This window comes from Eumetopias jubatus, unplaced genomic scaffold, assembly GCF_037043125.1.
Source record: "Eumetopias jubatus isolate StellerSeaLion01/CBP00866 unplaced genomic scaffold, mEumJub1_p1.0 scaffold_1, whole genome shotgun sequence".
NCBI lineage: Eukaryota > Metazoa > Chordata > Mammalia > Carnivora > Otariidae > Eumetopias > Eumetopias jubatus.
In genome coordinates this window covers 26,377,813-26,399,211 of record NW_028274807.1, presented here as the reverse complement: position 1 = coordinate 26,399,211, position 21,399 = coordinate 26,377,813, and the positions used below count along the sequence as shown (strand labels likewise).

The window sequence follows — 21,399 nt, the reverse complement described above, 5'->3', positions numbered from 1 at the left end:
CTAGAGTCCTAAATACCATTAAGAGTTTGACAAACTTGTACCTCATGCTTACTAGACTGAATTTAAGACCCAACCACTGAAAGATTTTTTCACTAGGAATGGATTGGAAAAGCTATATTGATGAGTTTTCTTTTGCTTTAGTAACTTTTCTAACAAGGTGGGAGGCTGGATAGTCAATCAAAGGGCAAAATCTACAGGTAGTATGTCTAATACACAGTCAAATGCAAAATTAGTCTTTTTCAAGGCGCTCAGCCATTTAGCTGTCAGCACTAATGAATAAGAGATTTAGGTTTTATAGTAATCTATTGTGGAAAGAAAAATCTGGTTACTAGATGTGTGCCAAAAATACTTCCCTTGACAGTATGGCTATTATGCTTCTAATTTTTCCAACAAGCTTATAACTACAACATGGGCAAACTAAAAGAACAAATGCTATCTAACTCCATGATAAACATACTTGAAACCTGCCACCTTTACAACTGCCATTATCACATAAAACTGAAACATTTTCAAACTTAAATAAAACCAATCTCCCTATGATGCCAGTTACCCCTAAAAAATATGCCTGTTTGAAGAGGAATTCGTATTTCAGGAAAAAAAGGATTATCATGGTTTAGAAATATATTAAAAGATATATGTAGTTTATCAAAGATAATATTAAAACTAGAAAAGTCTCTAAGGTTTAAAAACAAGTTTCCTGTTGAGGATGCAGAATTTAAATTCCCCATTTTTTCAAACGTTTGGGCTATATGCATCCTTATGATTTGTGCACTTCTCTGGTACTCTATACTTAAAAAAAATTTATCAGACAAAAATGACAACAGGAATATTTGGAATAGCCAAGGCCTTCTAATGATTAGCAAGCTGTGATATTTCTGATAAGTCAAATAATTTATGACTATAAATTAAAGATGTGGGTAACAGGAAAACATATTTATCTTCTTTTTTAAAAAAATTAATTTTGGGGGAAAAAAATCCGAATTCTTACATCTCTTTCTGTTTTTGTAGTTCAAGTACGCTTACAAGACTGATGGCATTACGGTGGTATAAATATGAAGAAATACTGAAGAATCTGAATGAAGTACTGTACTATTTGGCTTTACTTCAGACATCTATTAAAGACTGTCATGTGTTGACAAAAAGGACAATAGAGATATAAGAACATTTCTGCTTTATATGCAGTGGCACTAGGCATGTAAGTCAGATGCCATATCAAAATAAAAACAGGCTAAATTCTTGGTTAGGAAAGTCCTATCTATAGCAACTTTGATGGCTGAAAGATGTTTTACTGTATTTATATTTTCAATTAGTACTACTAATAAACTGTAGACTTTTATGTGCACATTTTGATACGGCTGCCTTGGGGCAAGTTATGCTTAATAAAAAGATGATTTTTTTAAAGAAAAACCTAAATTCTTACATTGTTTTTTCTTTGCTAAATATTTAAACACATTAAAGTGAAATAATCCCCTTTGCTATTTCTCCCTTTTTTTATGCACAGAAAGGCAGCACACATTGTCATGCCTCAAACTACTTTTTATTTGCAACTACATGATTTCACGCAATTCTTCTAAACAATGACATAAAATAGATTTCCTTGTGTATAAATAACTTACATACTCTCCATAAAGTAAATGCTCAAAGGTGCTAGAACAGATCGTCTGCTGCTACAGTGTTCTCGTATCCAACAGAGTTGATGCACAATATATAAATACTCAAGTCCAATATTAAAAACTCAGGCACTTGACTAACTTTAATAAAGTTTCTCAAACTATATCAATATATCTAAAGTGCATATATATTTTTTAAGAAAGATTATTATCAATAACTTTTCTATAAAAATAAGTTTGATGGTTTGGCCCATCTAACTTTACTACTATGAGTATGAACTTTTAACTTTTAATGTGGTCAGGCTTATTCTACCTTCTCTCAACACTGACACCAACAGAATCAAAAGCAGCTAGTGAGGTGCTAACATGTGAGGATTAATCCAGTGATTCCGGTCACAATGCATTCCAGGAGGAGGTACCCATGTTACTGGAATTGGGCGATACGGTTTATTCTTTCTTCCCTGATTTGGGTAACCAAATGGAATAGGAGGAGGGTAGTGATTCTGATGACCATTCCCTCGGTACATTCCTGGCTTTTTTCTGGGCAAAGGGTGCCACACTGGAAGAGGAGGGAATATCAATTCTGAAATCTGCATGAAAGAGAAAACAGTAAGTTAATTCAAAGGAAAAATTAGTCACATGTAAAAACAAGGTGAATTTCCAGGTTACCCACTAAAGAAAAAATCACTCACCCATACCCTTAAGAGTAGGTCTAAGTGACATTTCTATGGTCAGATCTAAATATATTAAAAACTTCATATGTAATAGGTGACTGATTAGTTTTCTGAATGAAAATGAATAAACGCAAAACAGCACTCTAATAACCAAAAATAAATAAAACAACCAGAAAAGATCAAAACAGAAATCAATGGAAGGTTGAAAGGACCTATCATGTTTTAGACCAGTGGTTTCCACCGCTGGCTGGTTAATAAGGAGTCACCTAAAAAGCTTTTAAAAACACAGAATATTCATGCCCTAGCCCTGGTCTACTGAACAGTAAGAATAACAAAATTTTAGAAACAGAGGCCAGGTATTCTGACCACAGTGTAGGTGATTCTGATATAGCCAGTTTGTGTTTAGGAACAATAGTCTTAGATTATCCACTAAGTCAAATGGGACATCAAGTTCACATTACTCAAAAAGTTATCAACAGTTTTGGAACCCCTGCTCAGAATGCTATACCTTGTGACTATGAGTTTCTGAATTCTCTGATTTCTAATCTTCTCTTTTTAGTACAAGTATTTTAAAATTTATGTTCAGGTATTTTAAAATTTATGTTCTGTATAATATTGTATTCATATGATAGAAAATACAAAAGGTATAAAAGCATATACAGGACAAAGTCCCCCTTTATCTGGTTACCAGCTACCCAGTTACCCTCTCAGAGGCAACTGACACGAAATTATTTTTTTTTGTGTGTATACCCTTAGAAATATTTCATGCATATACTTGGGGGGGGTACATCTATACACATATTTAAAAAAAATGCACATACAATTTTGTTTACTCCTTTTTGCACTTGACAAATACATCTCAGAGACATTCATATCAATACATAAATTCCTTTTTCATTATTCTACAGCTAGATGTAATGCAATGACTATGCTGCAACTAAATTAACTGGTGTCCCAATGATGGAACATTTAGGCTGTTTCAATGTTTTACTATTAAAAAACAATGCACAGGGGCGCCTGGGTGGCTCAATCATTAAGCGTCCGCCTTCGGCTCAGGTCATGATCCCAGGGTGCTGGGATCGAGCCCCGCATCGGGCTCCCTGCTCTGCAGGAAGCCTGCTTCTCCCTCTCCCACTCCCCCTGCTTGTGTTCCCTCTCTCGCTGTGTCTCTCTCTGTCAAATAAATAAATAAAGTCTTTAAAAAACAAAACAAAACCATGCACAACAAATAAAATAATGCTTCAATGAATAACCTTAGTATAGTTAATTCTTGATTATATAAAATAATGAAGAAATAAGAGGGCGCCTGGGTGGCTCAGTTGGTTAAGCGACTGCCTTCGGCTCAGGTCATGATCCTGGAGTCCCGGGATCGAGTCCCGCATCGGGCTCCCTGCTCAGCAGTGAGTCTGCTTCTCCCTCGGACCCTCCCCCCTTCTCATGCTGTCTCTATCTCATTCTCTCTCTCAAATAAATAAATAAATAAAATCGTTAAAAAAAGAAATATAGAATTTAGAGTTCCAACTAATAATTGACCAAACTACAAACAGGTAGCAAAATGAAATGTTTTCATTTCTTTTTATATTGGGATGCTGAAAAGGTTTTAAAACTGTCAGAAAGAAGGGTGCCTGCCTGGCTCAGTGAGAGGAGTATGAGACTTTTTATCTCGGGGTTGTGAGTTCAAGCCTCACCCCGGGTGTACAGATTACTTAAAAATAAGATCTTTGTTAAAAAAAAAAAAAAAAAAACCCTATCAGAAAGAAGACAAAATTCTGGAACTTACATTACCCTTTCCAGTTAATCCTCACACCCCACAAACAGGCACTGCTCTGATTTCTATCACCAGACTGAGTTTTCCCTATCTGTGAACTTCATGTAAATAGAATCATCTAGCATGTGTTCTTTTGTGTATGGCAAAATTCTTTGCTCAGTCAGATGTTTTTGAGGTCTTTCCATCTTGTGTCTCTTATTAGTTCATCCTGTTTTATTGCTATTATTCTACTGTGTGAATACCTCACAATTTTTCTCCCATTTACCTGTTAATGGACATTTTGGTTGTTTTCCATTTCACTATTATGAAAAAAGCTGCTATAAACAAAATATTCTAATACATGACTTTGTAAATATTTATTTTCATTTCTCTCATTAAATACTTAAGAGTGTAATTGTTGGGTAATAGGGTAGATGCATATTTAACAAATGCCAGAGTTTTCCAAAGCGGTTATACCATTTTACACTCCCACCAACAGTTTATGAATTCAGCTACTTCATATCCTCGCCAACAATTGGTGGTGTCAGACTTTAATCTTAGACATTCTGGAAGAAGTAGTGTTTCATTGTGGTTTTAATTTGCATTTCCCAGATGACAAATAAGGTTAGGCACCTTTTCATGTGTTTACTGGACATTTATATAACTTCTTTTGTACAGTGTTTATTCACATCTTCTGCCCATTATTTTTAATTGGGTCGTTTGTCTTTTATTATTGATTTATAGGAATGATTTATAAAGTATATTCCAGAAACAAGTCCTTTGATGTATGTATTGAGAATATTTTGTTCCAGTCTGTGCTCTGCCCATTCCATTCATTTTCTTAATTGTTTGTTTTGATGAGCAAAGATTTTAAATTTTGATGAAGTCAAATTTATCAAGTTCTTTTCTTGTGTGTTTTGTATCCCCTGGAAGAAATCTTTGTTTATCTCAAATAATAAAGATATCTCTTAATATTTTCTTCTGAAAGTGTCAGAGTTAGCTTTTATGTTTAGGTCTATGACCCATCTCAAATTAAATTTTTTGTGTATGCTGTCAGGAAGCAGTTAGGTTTGGTTTTTTTTCCTATATAGAGTATCCAATTGTTTAGTACTAGTTCTTGAAGACTTTCCCTACTGAACTGCTTTGACACTTTCCTTAAAAAAAAAAAAAAAAAAAAGACTGTACATATGCAAGTCTGTGTCTGGGCTCTCTATTTTGTTCCATTAATATATTTGTGTCTTTAAATCTTTACCACCCTGTCTTGATAGACATAATAGCTTTATATAAGTGTAAGGCCTCTAACTTGATTCTCCTTTTTATAAATTTTAGAATCAGTTTATCACTTTAGAGAAAAATCTTGTTGGGATTTTGATTGATACTGAGTTGAATCTATGGATCAATTTGGGGAGAAATGACAATCTTCACTTCTTAATCAATAGAGTAATCTTTGGGGGTACCTTTAAAAAACAGACTCCTAAGAGAACAAAGATCCCAAGCTAGGAATTTGTATCCTTACTTTGATAAGCCCCCTTTTAAACCTTTCAGCAGGTTCAAGATGAAAACGTGGATAGGAAGAAAAGATTAAAGTGGGCCACTTGCATCAGCTTTCTACACAATAGCTTTTAACAGCCATGCTTCTCTGTCATGAAATGTTTTGTTAGTGAATATAATGTCAAGGAAAAATGTTTTAATTTAAAAGCATACAAAAGACATTTCAATTTCCATGCCATTGTTATAATTTTATCCTAACAGTTTCTCAACATGGGGGAAAATAAATACAATTTAAAAGGAAAATCTAAAAATTAAAGGTCAATTTACTTGTAAAATATCAGCAGTAATCAATTTGAGACTGACTTTCTTGCTTTGTTGAGTAACAATAAAATTCTGAAATAAAATTGCTACATGTGAATGAATTCCAGGCAATTTAACAACAGTAATTTAGAGTATGTAATACGTCACGCAGAGAAAAAAAAGCCCAAAATTTATGACAAAAGTCTTAAAAATGATCCCTGAAATACAAATATTATGTTTACTTATCTATATAGGGAATCTCTCTGGAAGAATACAAAAACAACTGGTAATGAATACTTCCACAGAAAGGTACAGGACTGGTGGTTGGTTGGTGGTGGTGAGGGAGGACTTGGTAACTATTATACTCTTTTACACAGTTTGAAATTGTTTAAAGCAAGTGCATGTTATCTTACAATATGCATATATACATATATCCCTAAAAATGATAATCCTCAGAACTAATCTTCCTCATAAGCCTAGAAGGATAATTCAACAAATGAAAAAAAGAGAGAAATGAAAAATTAAGTTATACTGAAAGCATGTTCATTACATAAATGTATGGTGAATTGAAAGATTGTTTCTCATACTCAAAACTCTTACTCACTAAGGTCTAAATTCTTATTGAAACTCAATCCAACCCTACCATGAACCTGTTATGTTTCATTATGTCTAATTAAGGCCAAGTTAATAAAAATAGGTATATTTTAAAATATACTCAAAATTAGAAAAAAGTACATGTACATAATAAAGCTCAACTCAAAAGATTTCTTTACATTTTTTTGACTTATCTTTTCTGTCAAAGAGTATTATTGTATTGAGAATTTTTTAAAGTATATTAAATATTCTTTGGTATGTGGGGTATAAATAAGTGGACGAATTTATAAGTGCATGCATGGTTGCTATATAACTCTTCAACTGTTGAAGTAAAGGAGGTACTGTTCTGACTTGAGTGAAAAATTAACTCATATAACTTCAGTGAAGTTTCCCTTTAATCATGGAGAAAAGAAAGCTAAACCCAACGGTATGAATCAGAAGTGTTGAAGATGACAAAAACGGAATACCTACTTTTTAATACGATAAAGATTTTAAAAATAGAAATGTTTTATCACCATGATTTTTTCTAGTCTTTCCCACACCTTTTAAAATATATTTCTCATAAATAAATAATAAATAAATAATTAAAAAAAAGTAGACCCTTGATAAGTGACTCAGGATGCTCCTTTTACATCTCAAAGGAACAACTTCCTTTTACGTGGAAAAGAACTGGCATTCAAAATCTCAAATCAGAAACCCTGGGCAACATGAATAGGACTACCTGGAATGTCCTGGCAAGGTCACAACCTTTACTAGAGAATCATTCCACGGTTACCTGGTACACAGGGCTTGGGGTCGCAGTCACCGAACTGGGCTTCACTTCTACTTCCTTACTTGTTTCTTCATCTGAAGAAGAGGATCCTGAATGATAATCAGAGGTAACCTTATCAAGGGCCCTGGTAACTTTCTTGGAGATTTCATCCTTGTTCTCATCCTCATTTTCAAAGCTGGCAACAATGAATGCATTGTTTTTCTCTCCATATCTAAGGATTAAAAAAACAAACTCATAAACCTTGAAGTACCATTAACAAAAGCAAGAAATTGTCCATAAAAACAGTCAAACAGGCTTGGACATGCCATTGTTCCAAAGCAAAGAAGGAACCCTCCCAGAACATAACCCTACATAATACAATATCTTAACCCAGGGCGCCTGGGTGGCTCAGTCGTTAAGCTCTGCCTTCGGCTCAGGTCATGGTCCCAGGGTCCTGGGATCGAGCCCCACATCGGGCTCCCTGCTCCGCGGGAAGCCTGCTTCTCCCTCTCCCACTCCCCCTGCTTGTGTTCCCTCTCTCACTGTCTCTCTGTCAAATAAATAGATAAAATCTTAAAAAAAAAAAAAAATCTTAACCCAATTCCATGCCAATAGGCAGACCATCATTTTCTACCTCTGGCTTATTTAAGTACAAATAAAAATGATTCCATTCTCTTCCCAATTTTCTTTCCTACTGCCACTAACAAAAATAATTGTTTAAAACACTAAAGAGAAATTCACTATTTTGATTAATTTTTGTATATACCATTAAACTGGCTGTACATTAAAATTTTCTAATGTGTTTTTAACCACTGTAATGTAGGTACTAGTAATTCAAGTCACAAATCAACTAGACATTTCCTTTGAGATTTACTTTTACCATGATTACATAAAAAAGGGGCCTGGGTTGCTTGTATCCACACTGACAAAAATGAGAACTGAGGCAACTGAGAAACAAATAACCTCTGAAAATAAAGGGGTTTTGCTTGAATTATATTGCTTACCTCATGGAGACTCCTAGGAAAACTGCTCACTTCTCATCTTAATTTTTTTTAAAAAGCAAAATGAGCCTTTTAATCCTGCCAAAATATTTTTAGAGCCTTGAGCTAGAAAATTAATTGTTAGAACATGTAACTTTGGCTGTTGGCTACTAAAAAAAAAAAAAAGGAAAATAAATTCTGCAATGAGGTAAGATAGCATAAATGAATAGTAAAAGTAGTATTTTTTTTTTTCCCCGAGAGAGCGAGCAAGCATGTGGCCAAGTGGGGAAGGGGTGTAGGGGAGGATGGGGAGAGGGAGAGAGAGAATCTTAAGCAGGATCCATGCCTAGCGTTGAGCCCAATGCAGGCTTGATCTCATGCCCCTGAGATCACCACCTGAGCTGAAATCAAGAGTTGGATGCTTAACCAACTGAGCCACCCAGGTGCCCCATAAAACTGAGACTAGGAGAAACCCACAAATCTATTTGAATAAGACTGCACAACATAAACACTAATGAAACAATTTCTAGTAAGTGTTAGGACAAAGGAAATGAATTGTTAAGCAGTTCTCATACAATATTTAATTAAAGTTAGGGAGACAAGGTAATTTTAAGCTTAAAAAAACAAAAACCTTGATAGAAAAACAGTGTTGGGGTACCTGGGTGGCTCAGTTGGTTAAGCGTCTGCCTTTGGCTCGGGTCATGATCCCGGGATCCTGGGATCAAGCCCCGCATCGGGCTCCCTGCTCAGCGGGGAGCCTGCTTCTCCCTCTCCCTCTGCCTGTCTGCCTGCCTACTTGTGATCTCTTTCTCTCTGTCAAATAAATAAATAATATCTTAAAAAAAAACAGGGTTAATAATAACTGTCAATTTCATTTTGAGGTAAGTCTTGTCTCAAATTATTTCTGAATCAGGATATATATAATAAAGTAAAAGGCCAAACTGCAATAATGCCTTTGAAAGTTTTACGGAAATCATGTAGCCTCACAGATGAGTTCTACTTCTTTATATAGCTGTGCTGTCTTCCATTCTCACACAGTCTGAATGGGGCCATAAATGCTACCTAAATATGGGACATAACTCCCTTGTCTATTCTTTTTCAGTTTATCTCATAAAAGGAGTTGCTACAGATGGTGGAAAGAGCACTGAACATGTTTCTGGTTCCGGCTCTCCCACTAACTAGCTCTGTGACAAGGGGCAAGTCATTTAATGTCTCCAGGCCACAGTTTCCTATCTGCTGGGCAAGAAAGCTGGAACTGGCTGGACACTGGTTGGTCTTCAGCTAGTGATTCTTCCTAGTATAAGATGCCTGAGCAGTTAGGCAAGTTCTTCACAACACAGAACTCTTGTACTATAATTTCCAGTTTACTCAGCGTTAAGTTTTAGCAATGGAAATTTACCTCTCCACCCTGCCCTGGGTTTAAAGACTCAACAAATTTCAATACAAAGGTTAATTCATATGTTAATAATATCAGCAATATTAACAATGGGTTTAGGCCTACCTTCAGTTTTGCCCATTAATGGAGTCAAAATTCAAGTAAAACAGAAAGGCAGGCAATTTGAGAAAAATTCCTTACCTTTGAAGAAACAGAAACCTAAATCAAGGGCAGACATCTAGCTTTATTAACTCAGATTTCTTTGACATGCAAGTTCAATTAGGTACCGCATCTTTCCCTTTCTAGTATTTTGGTACGAGAATTCTCTTCATGGTAAGTGAAGCAGTTTACTATATTATTGTAACATTAGTGTGTACAGTTAATGTCTTAGAATTAGTAATGGACAACTTTTAAACTTTCCGTTTTTCAACCACACACTGCTAAAACATTAAGTCCAATTTAGTTAATTTGAAACAAATCAATAGTATCTAATGCTCTGTATCGGGAAAAGGATTACAGGAATTATAAAAAAAAAGGTATACAATATGTTGGATAGATAAGAAAGCTGTGAGCCATTCTCAGGCATTCTCTTTATAGGAAGGATCTGTTATCTATTCTGTATCTCCTCACATAGTTCACTAAATGATAACCTTTTTTTTTTTTAAGATTTTATTTATTTATTTGACAGAGACAGCAAGAGAGGGAACACAAGCAGGGGGAGAGGGAGAAGCAGGCTTCCCGCTGAGCAGGGAGCCCGATGTGGTGCTGGATCCCAGGACCATGGGATCATGACCTGAGCCAAAGGCAGATGCTTAACGACTGAGCAACCCAGGCACCCCATAAATGATAACCTTTCTAACTACATAACACTTTGTATACTTCCAATATTTTATCCTGATGGAATAATTCAGTCATACTATGAAGAATGTTCCCTTGAGTGCATTTCAATTTTTTTATAAGTTTAGTCTCTAGTGTACCAATGAGTTATTATTATTAGCGACTCTTAGATATTTGTTCAATTATGTAACTGCTAGATTAGCTTTATTTTAATTTTCAGAATAATTTATCTTTACAGTTTTGGTCCCAAAGCACTAATCAATATTGCAATCTCCTCTATTAACTTACAACAATCACCTCTACTCAATCGCTAGCATGTCTTTCTATGGAGTTTTATTATCATGGAATGAGTACCCCACATTCTGAAGGTGTTTTTTTTTTAAAGATTTTATTTGTTTATTTGACACAGAGAGAGAGAGACAGCGAGAGGGAACACAAGCAGGGGGAAAGGGAGAAGCAGGCTTTCAGCTGAGCAGTGAGCCCGATGTGGGGCTCGATCCTAGGACCCTGGGATCATGACCTGCACCGAAGGCAGAGGCTTAACGACTGAGCCACCCAGGCGCCCCTCTGAAGGTGATTTCTATTAGCTGTGAAAAAATATCACATCACAGCCAATTTTTGGCAAAATTTTAATTGTGTGTAAAATTATTAAAAGGCTACTGAATGCAAAGATTTTCATATATTAATAGGATGAAAGCACAATAATTTTTCATTATCTGGAATCATTAAGTAATGAAGTATCCACTTAAGTAGAAGGTCTATTTATATAAAGCTTTTATCTTCAGGTGCCAAGATTTAGTTTAAGCCATTTCGAATAAATATGTCCAAAATGTTTATATAATTACCCAACTTCTTAAGCTTCTCTGAACATAGAAACATTTCCCTAATGATGTAAAATCATCATATTAAATACTCATTATTTGACTGGGTGATAATACATTTTGCCAACTCTTTAGCTTTTTTGCTTCTGCCTCCACATAAGACTATATAATATTCTTTTGGTAGCTTTTTTAACTACATGAAAAAGCCCCTTTCAAACACTGCTTATAATTTTTTATGCCTGAAAAACTGTGTGTTAAATAAAAGTGAGTCAGGATCTAAGTGCAGGCCTAATAAAAAAGTAAGCAATTCAATATAGTAACTTGGTGATAGCTAGTTCTTATATACTGAGGTCTTCAGCAGGGGTTCAGTGGCCAAACTCTATAAAGTCTGACCTTAGCCTAAGATGAGTCCTAAATTAGTCCCAGAATCTAAAAATGTTTCACTTTCTTGGACCAAAATTGAGATGTCTTGCTCTTCTTTTTTCTAACTGAGAAAGAAGTGCTGGATAATCTAGTACCTAAGTTTCCCAAAGCAAGAAGCTTACACAAACAGCTTATACCAAGTAGCGCCACGGTGGTCCAGAATAATTCAGTGGAAGAATTACCATGTATTTTTGTCATGACAGGTCATCACCTCTACTTTTATTGTTGGAGATCAGGTCAAAGGCTATGACCACCTTTGGAATATATTAGGATTGCATCAAAAAGCATCTCTACTGTAGTCAACAGGTAAAATGCACTTAAAACCAAAAAGAAATACCCTAAAGGAACAGCTGTAGGAAATCACTTGCAGGGGATTCCATGCATCTGTTCATTCTATTCTTCCTGCCTGGAAACATCCTTCCCACCCTGTCATCTAGTCAACTGCATCCTTCCCCACCCAGCTCTAGCATCCCCCACTTGGTAGTTTTTTCTAATTCCCAGCAGAGGCAGTAACTTTCTTCTTTGTGCCACCAACTACTGCATTTTGTACATATTTCTATTACAGCATAAATCACACTGTTGTAATATGCTTATTCTTTCTTCTCCCTTATTATACATTGAACAACCTGACAGCAGAATGTCCTTTCGTTTTTTAAAACCCCACAACTGGGGCGCCTGGGTGGCTCAGTCGTGAAGCGTCTGCCTTTGGCTCAGGTCATGATCCCAAGGTCCTGGGATCGAGCTCCACAGAGGACTCCCTGCTCCACGGGAGGCCTGCTTCTCCCTCTCCCACTCCACCCACTCCTGTTCCCTCTCTGTCAAATAAATAAATAAAATCTTAAAAAAAAAACACAACTAAGAATGCCTGGTCCATAATTAATGTTTTTTAGAATGAATGGAATTCAATTACATAACATACCTAACACTCATCTTTTACAATTCTGCTCATTAGATGAGAAATAATCTCCACTATAAAAACAAAACCATGAAAATAATACTAGGTCACTTAAAAATTCAAAAAAGGAGAGGGTGGCAAGAGTAGAAACAAACAGAAACAGAAACCAAGCAAAAGTTATTATTACCCACTACTATTTGGGCTTAACTTCTTTCCTAATTTGAAGAGGGGAAAGACAGGTATACCACCAATGAAAGATAATAACTGACCTACAGAAGTCTAGGTGTCTAAATTCTGCTTCTTGGTATATAATAAACTTCTTGGCAGAGTCCTAGAAAAACCCTACCCAATCAAGTTTTTAAGTTTCTTTAGCTGTAAAAAAGGAATGTAACTAGTCTTTCACCTTCAGATTACAAAATTCACAACTAAGAAAGCCCAAACAACAGCTTTCAGCCAAAAAGACACACAAGCAGGCAGTACCTGAGAGAAGTTCATAAAATCAGTTCCAGCATGGTAATCAGTTCAGCTGGCACACTCAAGAACTCACCGACAGCACACCTCACACGGATCCACCCACAGAGTGAGTTCCTTTGGTAAGCCTAGATCACTGTACAAGATGCAGCTGTTCTCACAGGCTTTCAGGACATCAGGATCAACTCTCTGAAACTTATTGACACGAATGCATCTATAACAAAGTAGAGTAATGTTAATACTTTGAGTATTAATCACAAACCTTGTTGTAGTATTAGTATTTGCCAATGTGAATTTAAAACAAACAAACCCTGATGGAGAAACCAGGAGCATATCTATCCTAAATGGATCATAAATGTGAACTGAAGGCAAAGAGGCAGCATCATCAGTAAGACTACTCAGCCTGGTGAAAAGAGGAGGGCATCTGTCCGAGCCCAGGGAAATCGTAAGAACTGGCTTTACATCATTTTAGCCAGAAACTACTCAATCTCACATGTACATTAAAAGACCAAGGAGCATTAAAGCTCCATGAAATTACTTAGAGCTCTAAAGGTAGAAGTATTAATAGGTCAAGTTACTATATAACAAAATCTCCAACTAACAATAGACCTTAACCAATGTTTCAAATATTTTGAAATTCTTGTGATGTTTTGGTCTTTCCTTGCTTATAAATCCCAGACAGTGTTAAGAAAGGTATCCTTTTCTTCACCTATAATTGTTCTATAAATATATAATCAGTCCAAGACACAGAACCATTCATATCACAGTTATGATTAAAATATAATCCAAAGTGTTACTGGCTTATCTCATTTATTTGTTACCAAAGGGTTTTCATTAAAAAAAAAAAAGTCAAAATAACTGAAAAAACAAAACAAAACAAAACAAAAAAACAAACCTAAATCAATAGAGCCTCTATTCCATTTTTTAAACCTAAGAAATATCACATCTACCTAATGGAATGCTCAAAGATAGCTCCCAGGATGAAAGCAAAAATACATGTTAAAGTAAGCATTTTGCTTACGTACAGAAATAGTGGCTACAATAAAAGTATTTACTGCTTCTACAACTAAGAAATCAATCAAGAGAAGCCAGGTTTTAGTACTAGTCCTAGTACTTATTTCTTAGGTGAATTTAAAGTCATTTCACCTCTTCCTCAGATGCAAAGCTCTCAAATATGGAAAATACAAGTTTATTGACAAATAGTAATTATATCACAAAATACAATGACATTAACAGAACATGCTGTTTAAAGTTTTTAAAAAATTATAATTTGATTTCAATTTTCACTTACAACAGTGAAAAAGTTCTCATTAAGTAACAGCTAATACAGATTTCTAAATAGTAATAACTCTTTCTGAAGCTTTACTACACAATGGACAGTTTCCTAAGTGCTTTACATGTATTAACTTTTTATTTTCATAATTATCCTGTAAGTTAGATACCATTTCCCCATTTTAAGAAAGAAAGGAGGCAGAGTTGAATAACTTGCCCAACTTCACAACTAGGAAGTGGTGAATCCAGGAGGTATTATCTGGACAACTTGACTCCAAAGTCGATTTTATTAAATATCCTATTCTGTCTGTGCTAAACTTAACATGACCATTAACAAGTAAGCAATTCAGAGTAAAAAAAATTATTTTACAGCATGTAAGATGCTATTTGTTCCTTTCTTTAAGATGGTCTATGTTTACAAATTCTAGTGTTAATGTAGGTTGATTCAAAAGTCCCATGTGCCCCAGGATCAAAAGCAGTTATAGGTAAGGGGATAGATCTTAGAAGTATGTGTTTTTGTTATCTAAAATAAGGGTGATGTAGGCTCTAAGCTTAAAAAACATATATGTAAATAAAGATGCTTAGAGACTCTGCTTCATTTGCATATCTTACAGATTTTTGTGCTGTTTTTTTAACTCTATACTGTGACTACTTATCCATTAAGCAGTCTTCAAAAACAGGATTTTAAAAGCTGCATAAAAATACTCTATCATTTACTTAATGTTGACAGTTCTTCCCAATTTTTTGCAATTATACAGTGTAAGAAACATCCATATTCATACATATTTATCTGCATTTCTGATTATACTTCTAGAATAGATTTTTAGGAGACTTACTGTTCAAAGAGTAGGAGTATTTTTACAGATCTTGATAATATTGCCAAATTGCCCTCCAAAAGCCTCTTAGTTGTAGATATTGTGGAGAAACAATTTTAATTTATAAACACTTTAGAAGAAAAAGAACACTTCCAAACTACTCTATGGATTCAAGAGTCTCACTCTGGCTAATCCTATATTCCATTCATTTTTATTAATAGTAACAACCCACCATTAAGTCTAATAGTTTTCTACTTCAAAGACAGCTTCAAAATGACTCAATAATGATACTTCTGATCATATGCCAATTTAATCCTGTTTAGCTAATTTCTTTCCTGAAGTTTTTAGAATTAATGGAAATGAAACTGTATACTGTCTGACCTTTAAGCATTTACTTGACAGTGTCTTCTTTTCTCAGTAATAGTAAAAAGTTGGTTTGGCACTTCCAAAAGCCTTTGTCCAATGTCAATTACATCAGTGTAAAAAGCCTCAACAGCTCTAACTCACAAAAGCTGTTCACCCTATCAGAAATGAAGATGTGCAGGAAAAAAATTAAGAGAATCAAGTGAGAAGATAAAAAATGACTCGAGTCTGCTTTATATGGAACATCCATGTTTCTACTTTATCACATTTCCAATTTACTAGGAAACCTCCTGGGATAAAAATGAAGAGGAAAATATATCAATAACTGACTCTTCTTTTCAATAGAAAACACGTTCACCTGTGGCTTTCAGCAAATGAGAACTAAACAAATCTTATTTCCACTTCCTTTGCAGACTCCCTGAATAGTCTTGCACTTATAAGAGCTAAGTGACTGAAAGGAAGTCCTTTTTTACATCAAAGCACAGAAGTGCTGATTTGAGAAGGAAACTTTGGGGTCAGCAATATGCATAAATAAAAGAATTTCTGTAGTCACAACTGTTCTACTTTTATTTTTTTGTGGCCACCTCCACAAATGGGGCATGGTTTGACAGTTGAATTATTTAGCAGAACCCAGGTTCTCAACACAGTGATCACATAAATACTAGGGAATGAGCATGCCAGAACATGTTTTGCAGGAGCTTGCCCTTCTTTACTCTAAGCTATAAATGTAACTTATAAACCAGAGTACAAAAAGACAGCTGCAAGTGAGAGTTACTTTCCTTCTCAGAGACAGGGCAGTGGTCAAACTGTTGTGCAGAAGCCCATAAGAATTTAGTCAGTTAGACCTGAGTTCAAATCATAGAGTTAGTATTTACCAGTTGTAGGTTGTAATAAGTTACCCTCATCAATAAACAGTTACAGTGGCTTCTACCATAAAGAATTATGCATAGTATAAATGAAATTTTTTTTTTTAAGATTTTATTTATTTATTTGACAGAGAGAGACAGCGAGAGAAGGAACACAAGCAGGGGGGATGGGAGGGAGAAGCAGGCTTCCCGCCGAGCAGGGAGCCCCATGCAGGGCCCAATCCCAGGACCCTGGAGTTCATGACCTGAGCCGAAGGCAGATGCTTAACGACTGAGCCACCCAGGTGCCCAGTGAAATTATTTCTGTGTCAACAATGCATTAGGAGTTTAATTTTCTTAGTTCTTGTTTGCCATAAAACTTTTACTTTTTCCAAAAACATGTAACATGTAATTTATTTGTAGAAACAAAGAGACTTGTTTCTCTCAACTCTTACCATGCCCATTTATGGGTGAGTTTTAGGGGTCCTCTAGAATTGTGAAAACCCTCAAGTACCTGTGATACATAAAGAAATGCATTCAGTCAGAAGCCAAACTACAACCGCAAGACTAACTCCCATGAGCTGACAGTATTGGCCTCCCAAGTCCAGGTAGTGGGACTCCATCAACAAATACTTGTATTTTAAAATGCGTAAGGAAAGAAAATACCAAAAGACACCCCAGAGTTTTGTATTTTGCAGTTAAACTGAAAGAAATGAACGAGACACCTTTTAGTCCTCTGGCCTTGTACTCATTTCAGGAGCTATCAGCCTTTTAGTCCAATCCAACTGTCCAGTCTAATCCTTTACCTGTAGGCCTGTCCTTTTGAAGGTTTTTCTGGATACCAGTGATTTTTATATTTTTCTTGAAGTATAAGAGTCAATTTCTCAGCAAACCTCTCAACTGCCTCTTTTTTCAACTTGTCATGTTTTCGAACTAGCCTTGTGAAAAAGAAGACAACAGCAGCAATTTCGTTCTTCATCTTTCCCTGCAAAGAAAGATAAAAGTTTTTCTCAAAAAAAAACACACAAAAACTGGAAGATAAAGCTCTGCAAAATATCTCTCCTTCACAGCTCCCTTCTTTCAATTTTATCTTGTGTTTCATGGGCTCATATCTGGAAAAAGGAACAAATAATCACTAAGTTAGACCATAAAGGCCTTATTATAATACTAAGAATCTTATCACTGAGCTTTGTGAAGTTCAGTAAAGAAAGCACACCAAATTGCTCCTGTTGGCCAAAATAAAATCAGAAATATCACTCAAAGAGAAGCACTACAATGATACCATTATATACTTTTTACTAAACATGTCAAGGTTTAGCTACAACAATTTAAGTTTTAAAATTCTGTGAAATAATTTGAACTTTAAAACACTATATTGTATAGCTACTATAGAAAACAGTGGTAATTCCTAAAAAAAGTTAGACAGAGTTACCATAAGACCCATCAATTCTATCCTCATAGCTATATACCCAAAAGAAATGAAAACATATTTTTACACAAAAACTCGTACACAAGTGTCCATAGCATTATTCTTAACAGTCAAAAAATAGAAGCACCTAAATGTCCAACTGATGGACACTGACATTTGTCAACTGATGGACAGATAAATGTGGTATATACATGCAACGGAATATTCTTCAACAACAAAAAGAGGAATGATGTACTGATACATGCTACAACAGAGGGGAACCCTGAACACAGTGTGTTAAGGGAAAGAAACCAGTTACAAAAGACCAAATATCGTATGACTGCATTTATATGAGTTTTCCAGAATAGGCATATCCATACAGACAGGAAGTAGATTAGTGGCCTAGGGGCAGGAGTGATGGGAGGAAAGGAGAGACATCAATGAATGAATATAGGGTTTCCTTTCAAGGTGAGGAAAATATCCTAAAATTAACTGTGGTGATGGCTACACAACTTTGTGAATATAATAAAACTAATGAACTGTAGATTTTAAATATGTAAATTGTATGCTATGTGAATCCTATTTGAATAAAAAAGCTGTTACATATAAAGAAAAAAAAAATCCAGCATTGAGTTTCTATAAGTATTCTTTCAGGAACAGAGATATAGTTACCTAAAAGATATGACCAAAAACAGTGGTTCTATCAAAACATTTAAGAGAAAAGAAATTCAGGGACATCCACAGAAAAATTAAACTAAAAGAAATAATCAGAGATTCAGCTGCATTGTGGAATTGCCTCATGAAAGACTCTCTTTAAATGGCAGATCTGATTTATCATTGATTAATCCATAAAGGGCAAAAACCTTATCCTGGTATTGTTTCGATGTATATTCTGTCTTTATGTGATGAGCTCATTCATTTGGCTGCTTTAAGTAACTCTGAGTTATTTCGATGCTGCATTTACTAAGCAGTATCACCCCTTTCAGAGCCAATTATCAAAGACATACAGCTTCTGCTATGTTTAGTATAAAAACCAACTAACCTAGCTGATAGTTTGTGTTCTCACACATTTGTTTTCTCAAACCTCTTAAAGTCTCTCAGAATGATTCCTTTACTCCTTGTGCAAATTCAAACAAGGGATCTCACTGTCAAATAAATTCTAGTTATCTGAGAGGTGTGCTGGCAGCCATACCCACCCTGATCTCAGATGGGAAGACACCCAAACCTTCCTACTGGAACCCTAGAATGCCAAATCCACCTTCTCTGGCCAGCTACCAGACAAGAGGAACTGGGTTGCAGGTAAGAGTTGCGGAGGTACATACAACCCCAGTCTTCCACAACTGCCGAGGCAGCCTCCTAAGAAAAATGTTGAGCCATTTCCACTTTATAAAAAGTTGTATTTATATCCTACCACGTTATAATGGAAAAGAAAACCCACTGCAATTTAATATACGGTTTGGGATTAAAGTTGCTTGCTGATGGAACTACATTAGCTTCCATCTACCAAAGAAAACAAGGAACCACACTAAAGAAAAGTACTGAATCCTTTAACTGTATCATTCTCCCCATTCATTAAATTTGTCTACTGTGCTCTACATATCTGAGTTTAGGGTTTTGTTTTCCTTTTTGTTTTGTTCTGTTTCATATCAAAACATAAAAGAAAGGAAGGAAGGAAAGAACCACTTAGTGGTTGCTATTGCTTGTAACACAAGATGAGTCATATGGAACTACTTTTTTTTTTCCGGTTTGAAGGAAAGATGCCTGGAATAGCAGAAAAATTAACCCACTCCCACCAGTTAGAATTCTGGGAGTACCAAAAGGTAAAAGAGAGAGTTATAAAGTCAGAGAGGGCGAAACTAGAAGCAAGCTGGGCCAATAAGACCTCAAGCGTCTCGAGTAAAGTAGCCGCAATTCCTCCACCCACACTCCGAGCGAAAAGCTCCCATTTTAAATATCGCACGGTGACGTCATCCTGGGACGTAGTCACCGCCGCGGCGGCTCCTCAAGTTCTACTTTGTTCCACAGGCTCCTCCGCTCCCAGTGGCGTGCGTAAAACCCAAAGGAAAACCAAGCCCAACCTTCCAGGAGTTTATAACTTTGTACTTTTCCCTGTGTTGTAACGAAAGGCTAATCGCAACCGTTTCTAGACACAAGTATTTCTGATAGACGTTCCCAAGGTTGAGGAAGCGGGATCCTGGCCGTGGGGGTGAGGCGCCCCTGACCAGCCTCGGCGGCGTTACAAGGCGGGCTCCCCGGACGCTGAGGAGACGGCGTTTCCCACGGGGCCGGGACTTGGACTTTTTAAGCCATCAAAACCTGCTGCTAAGCACTCACGCTTGGGTTTTAAAGAGCGCTAGGTGAGTAGGCATCAAACATCTCCACCCACTCTGGAAAGAACGGCCTGCAAGCGCGTCCAACTTCTGCAATCGCGGTTTTCCGCGAGTTAAGGGGGAAGGGCCGTGGAGCCCCATCCCCCTCCGCCCCCCAAACAGCCTCCCTCGCAGGGTGCGCCTTCCCGTTCGCCCGCCGGTCCTCTGCCACCGGGCCGACTCCAGGCTCCGGGTGGCCCCGGGTTCCAGGACGGGGCTCCCCTCGGGCTCGAACCTTACCCCCCCAGACAGCAAGCCCGGTCCCCGACTCCAGGAAACGTACGGACGCGGAAAGGGGGTGGGCAGGCGCAGGGCTGTCGCCCACCCCGAACGGAGGGTAACGCGCGGTGGAAACGTGGCAGGAGCCTCGAGGCGGCGTCTCCTCCGTCCCCATCCCGCCGAGGGTCCCGCGGAAACCCTCTCGGGCCACCCCCGCCTCGGTCCACAGTCTTTTCTTCGCGCCGGGCCGGGGCCGATGCAACCCGATTCGATCCCACACTCCTCCCCCTTCCCCGGCGCGCCGCCTGCCGCGAGCCTTCGACGTGGCCTCAGGGGCGTCGGGACCACCCTCCTCCCGGTGCCCTCAGCTCCACCATGCCCGCCTCCCCCCGGCCCGGTCTCCTCACCGCCGCCGCCGCCGCCCTGGGGCCGCAGATTTGGCGGCCCCGACCGTCTCCGGGCCGGGAACCGAGGGCGCCGCCTCAGCGGGCCGGCGCTCGGCGGCAGCGAGCGCGGCAAGCCTAGTCCGGAGCGTGTGGCTCCCGCGTCGTCGGGCGACCGAGCGCGCGCTGAGAGGGCGGGCGGGCAGGAGAGCGCGCGCGCGCGCGCGCGAGCGAGCGAGCACAGCCCTGAGGCAACGCGCGGGGGGCTCGCGGCCCGGAAGAGAGGAGGGGCGATGACCCGGGAAAGGGTTGGCGCCGCGCGGGACCGGCTAGCGCGCCTTTGGGGGCGGGGGGTAGGGTTAGGAGCCGGAGGGGCGGGGCCTCGCCGCGAGCCCGCCCCCGAGACCCGGGCCGCGCGGCGCGTAGACCCTTCCAGTCCGACGGCTAGGCCTAGAGCACCTAGGCCTTCGCCCCTCCGTGGGGATCCACGCGGAGGGCCTAGCTGACCCACGCCAGCCTCCCGCCTTACCGGCTGCATCGCCATCCGGGGGTCGCGCGTGGGTCTCCGCTTTCCCCTCTGGTCTCTCCTTGCCAACCTGCTCCCTGACAACCTCCGGCCACGAGTTCGAGACCCAGCTCTGCTCCAGCTCTTGAGAGGTGGGGTGGCGACCCGTATCAGATGGAGGGGAGACTTTGCATTTATGGACGGATCCTCGTCCTTGTTGTGGTAATTTCAGGCACGTCCACTGTGTAGCT

At 38.2% G+C, this 21,399-nt stretch overlaps 1 protein-coding gene across 1 annotated transcript; it reads right to left on the bottom strand.

Annotated features, from left to right (window-relative positions):
- Window positions 1-975: 975 nt before the first annotated feature.
- Window positions 976-20,801, bottom strand: BTG3 (BTG anti-proliferation factor 3). The gene is made up of 5 exons (XM_028116731.2): window positions 20,668-20,801; window positions 17,071-17,249; window positions 13,046-13,183; window positions 7,192-7,399; window positions 976-2,200 (listed from the first exon to the last, which is right to left on the bottom strand). The coding sequence occupies exons 2-5, from the start codon at window positions 17,241-17,243 to the stop codon at window positions 1,961-1,963; spliced, it is 759 nt and encodes a 252-aa protein (XP_027972532.1). The 5' UTR covers window positions 17,244-17,249; window positions 20,668-20,801; the 3' UTR covers window positions 976-1,960.
- Between the last annotated feature and the right edge of the window lie 598 nt (window positions 20,802-21,399).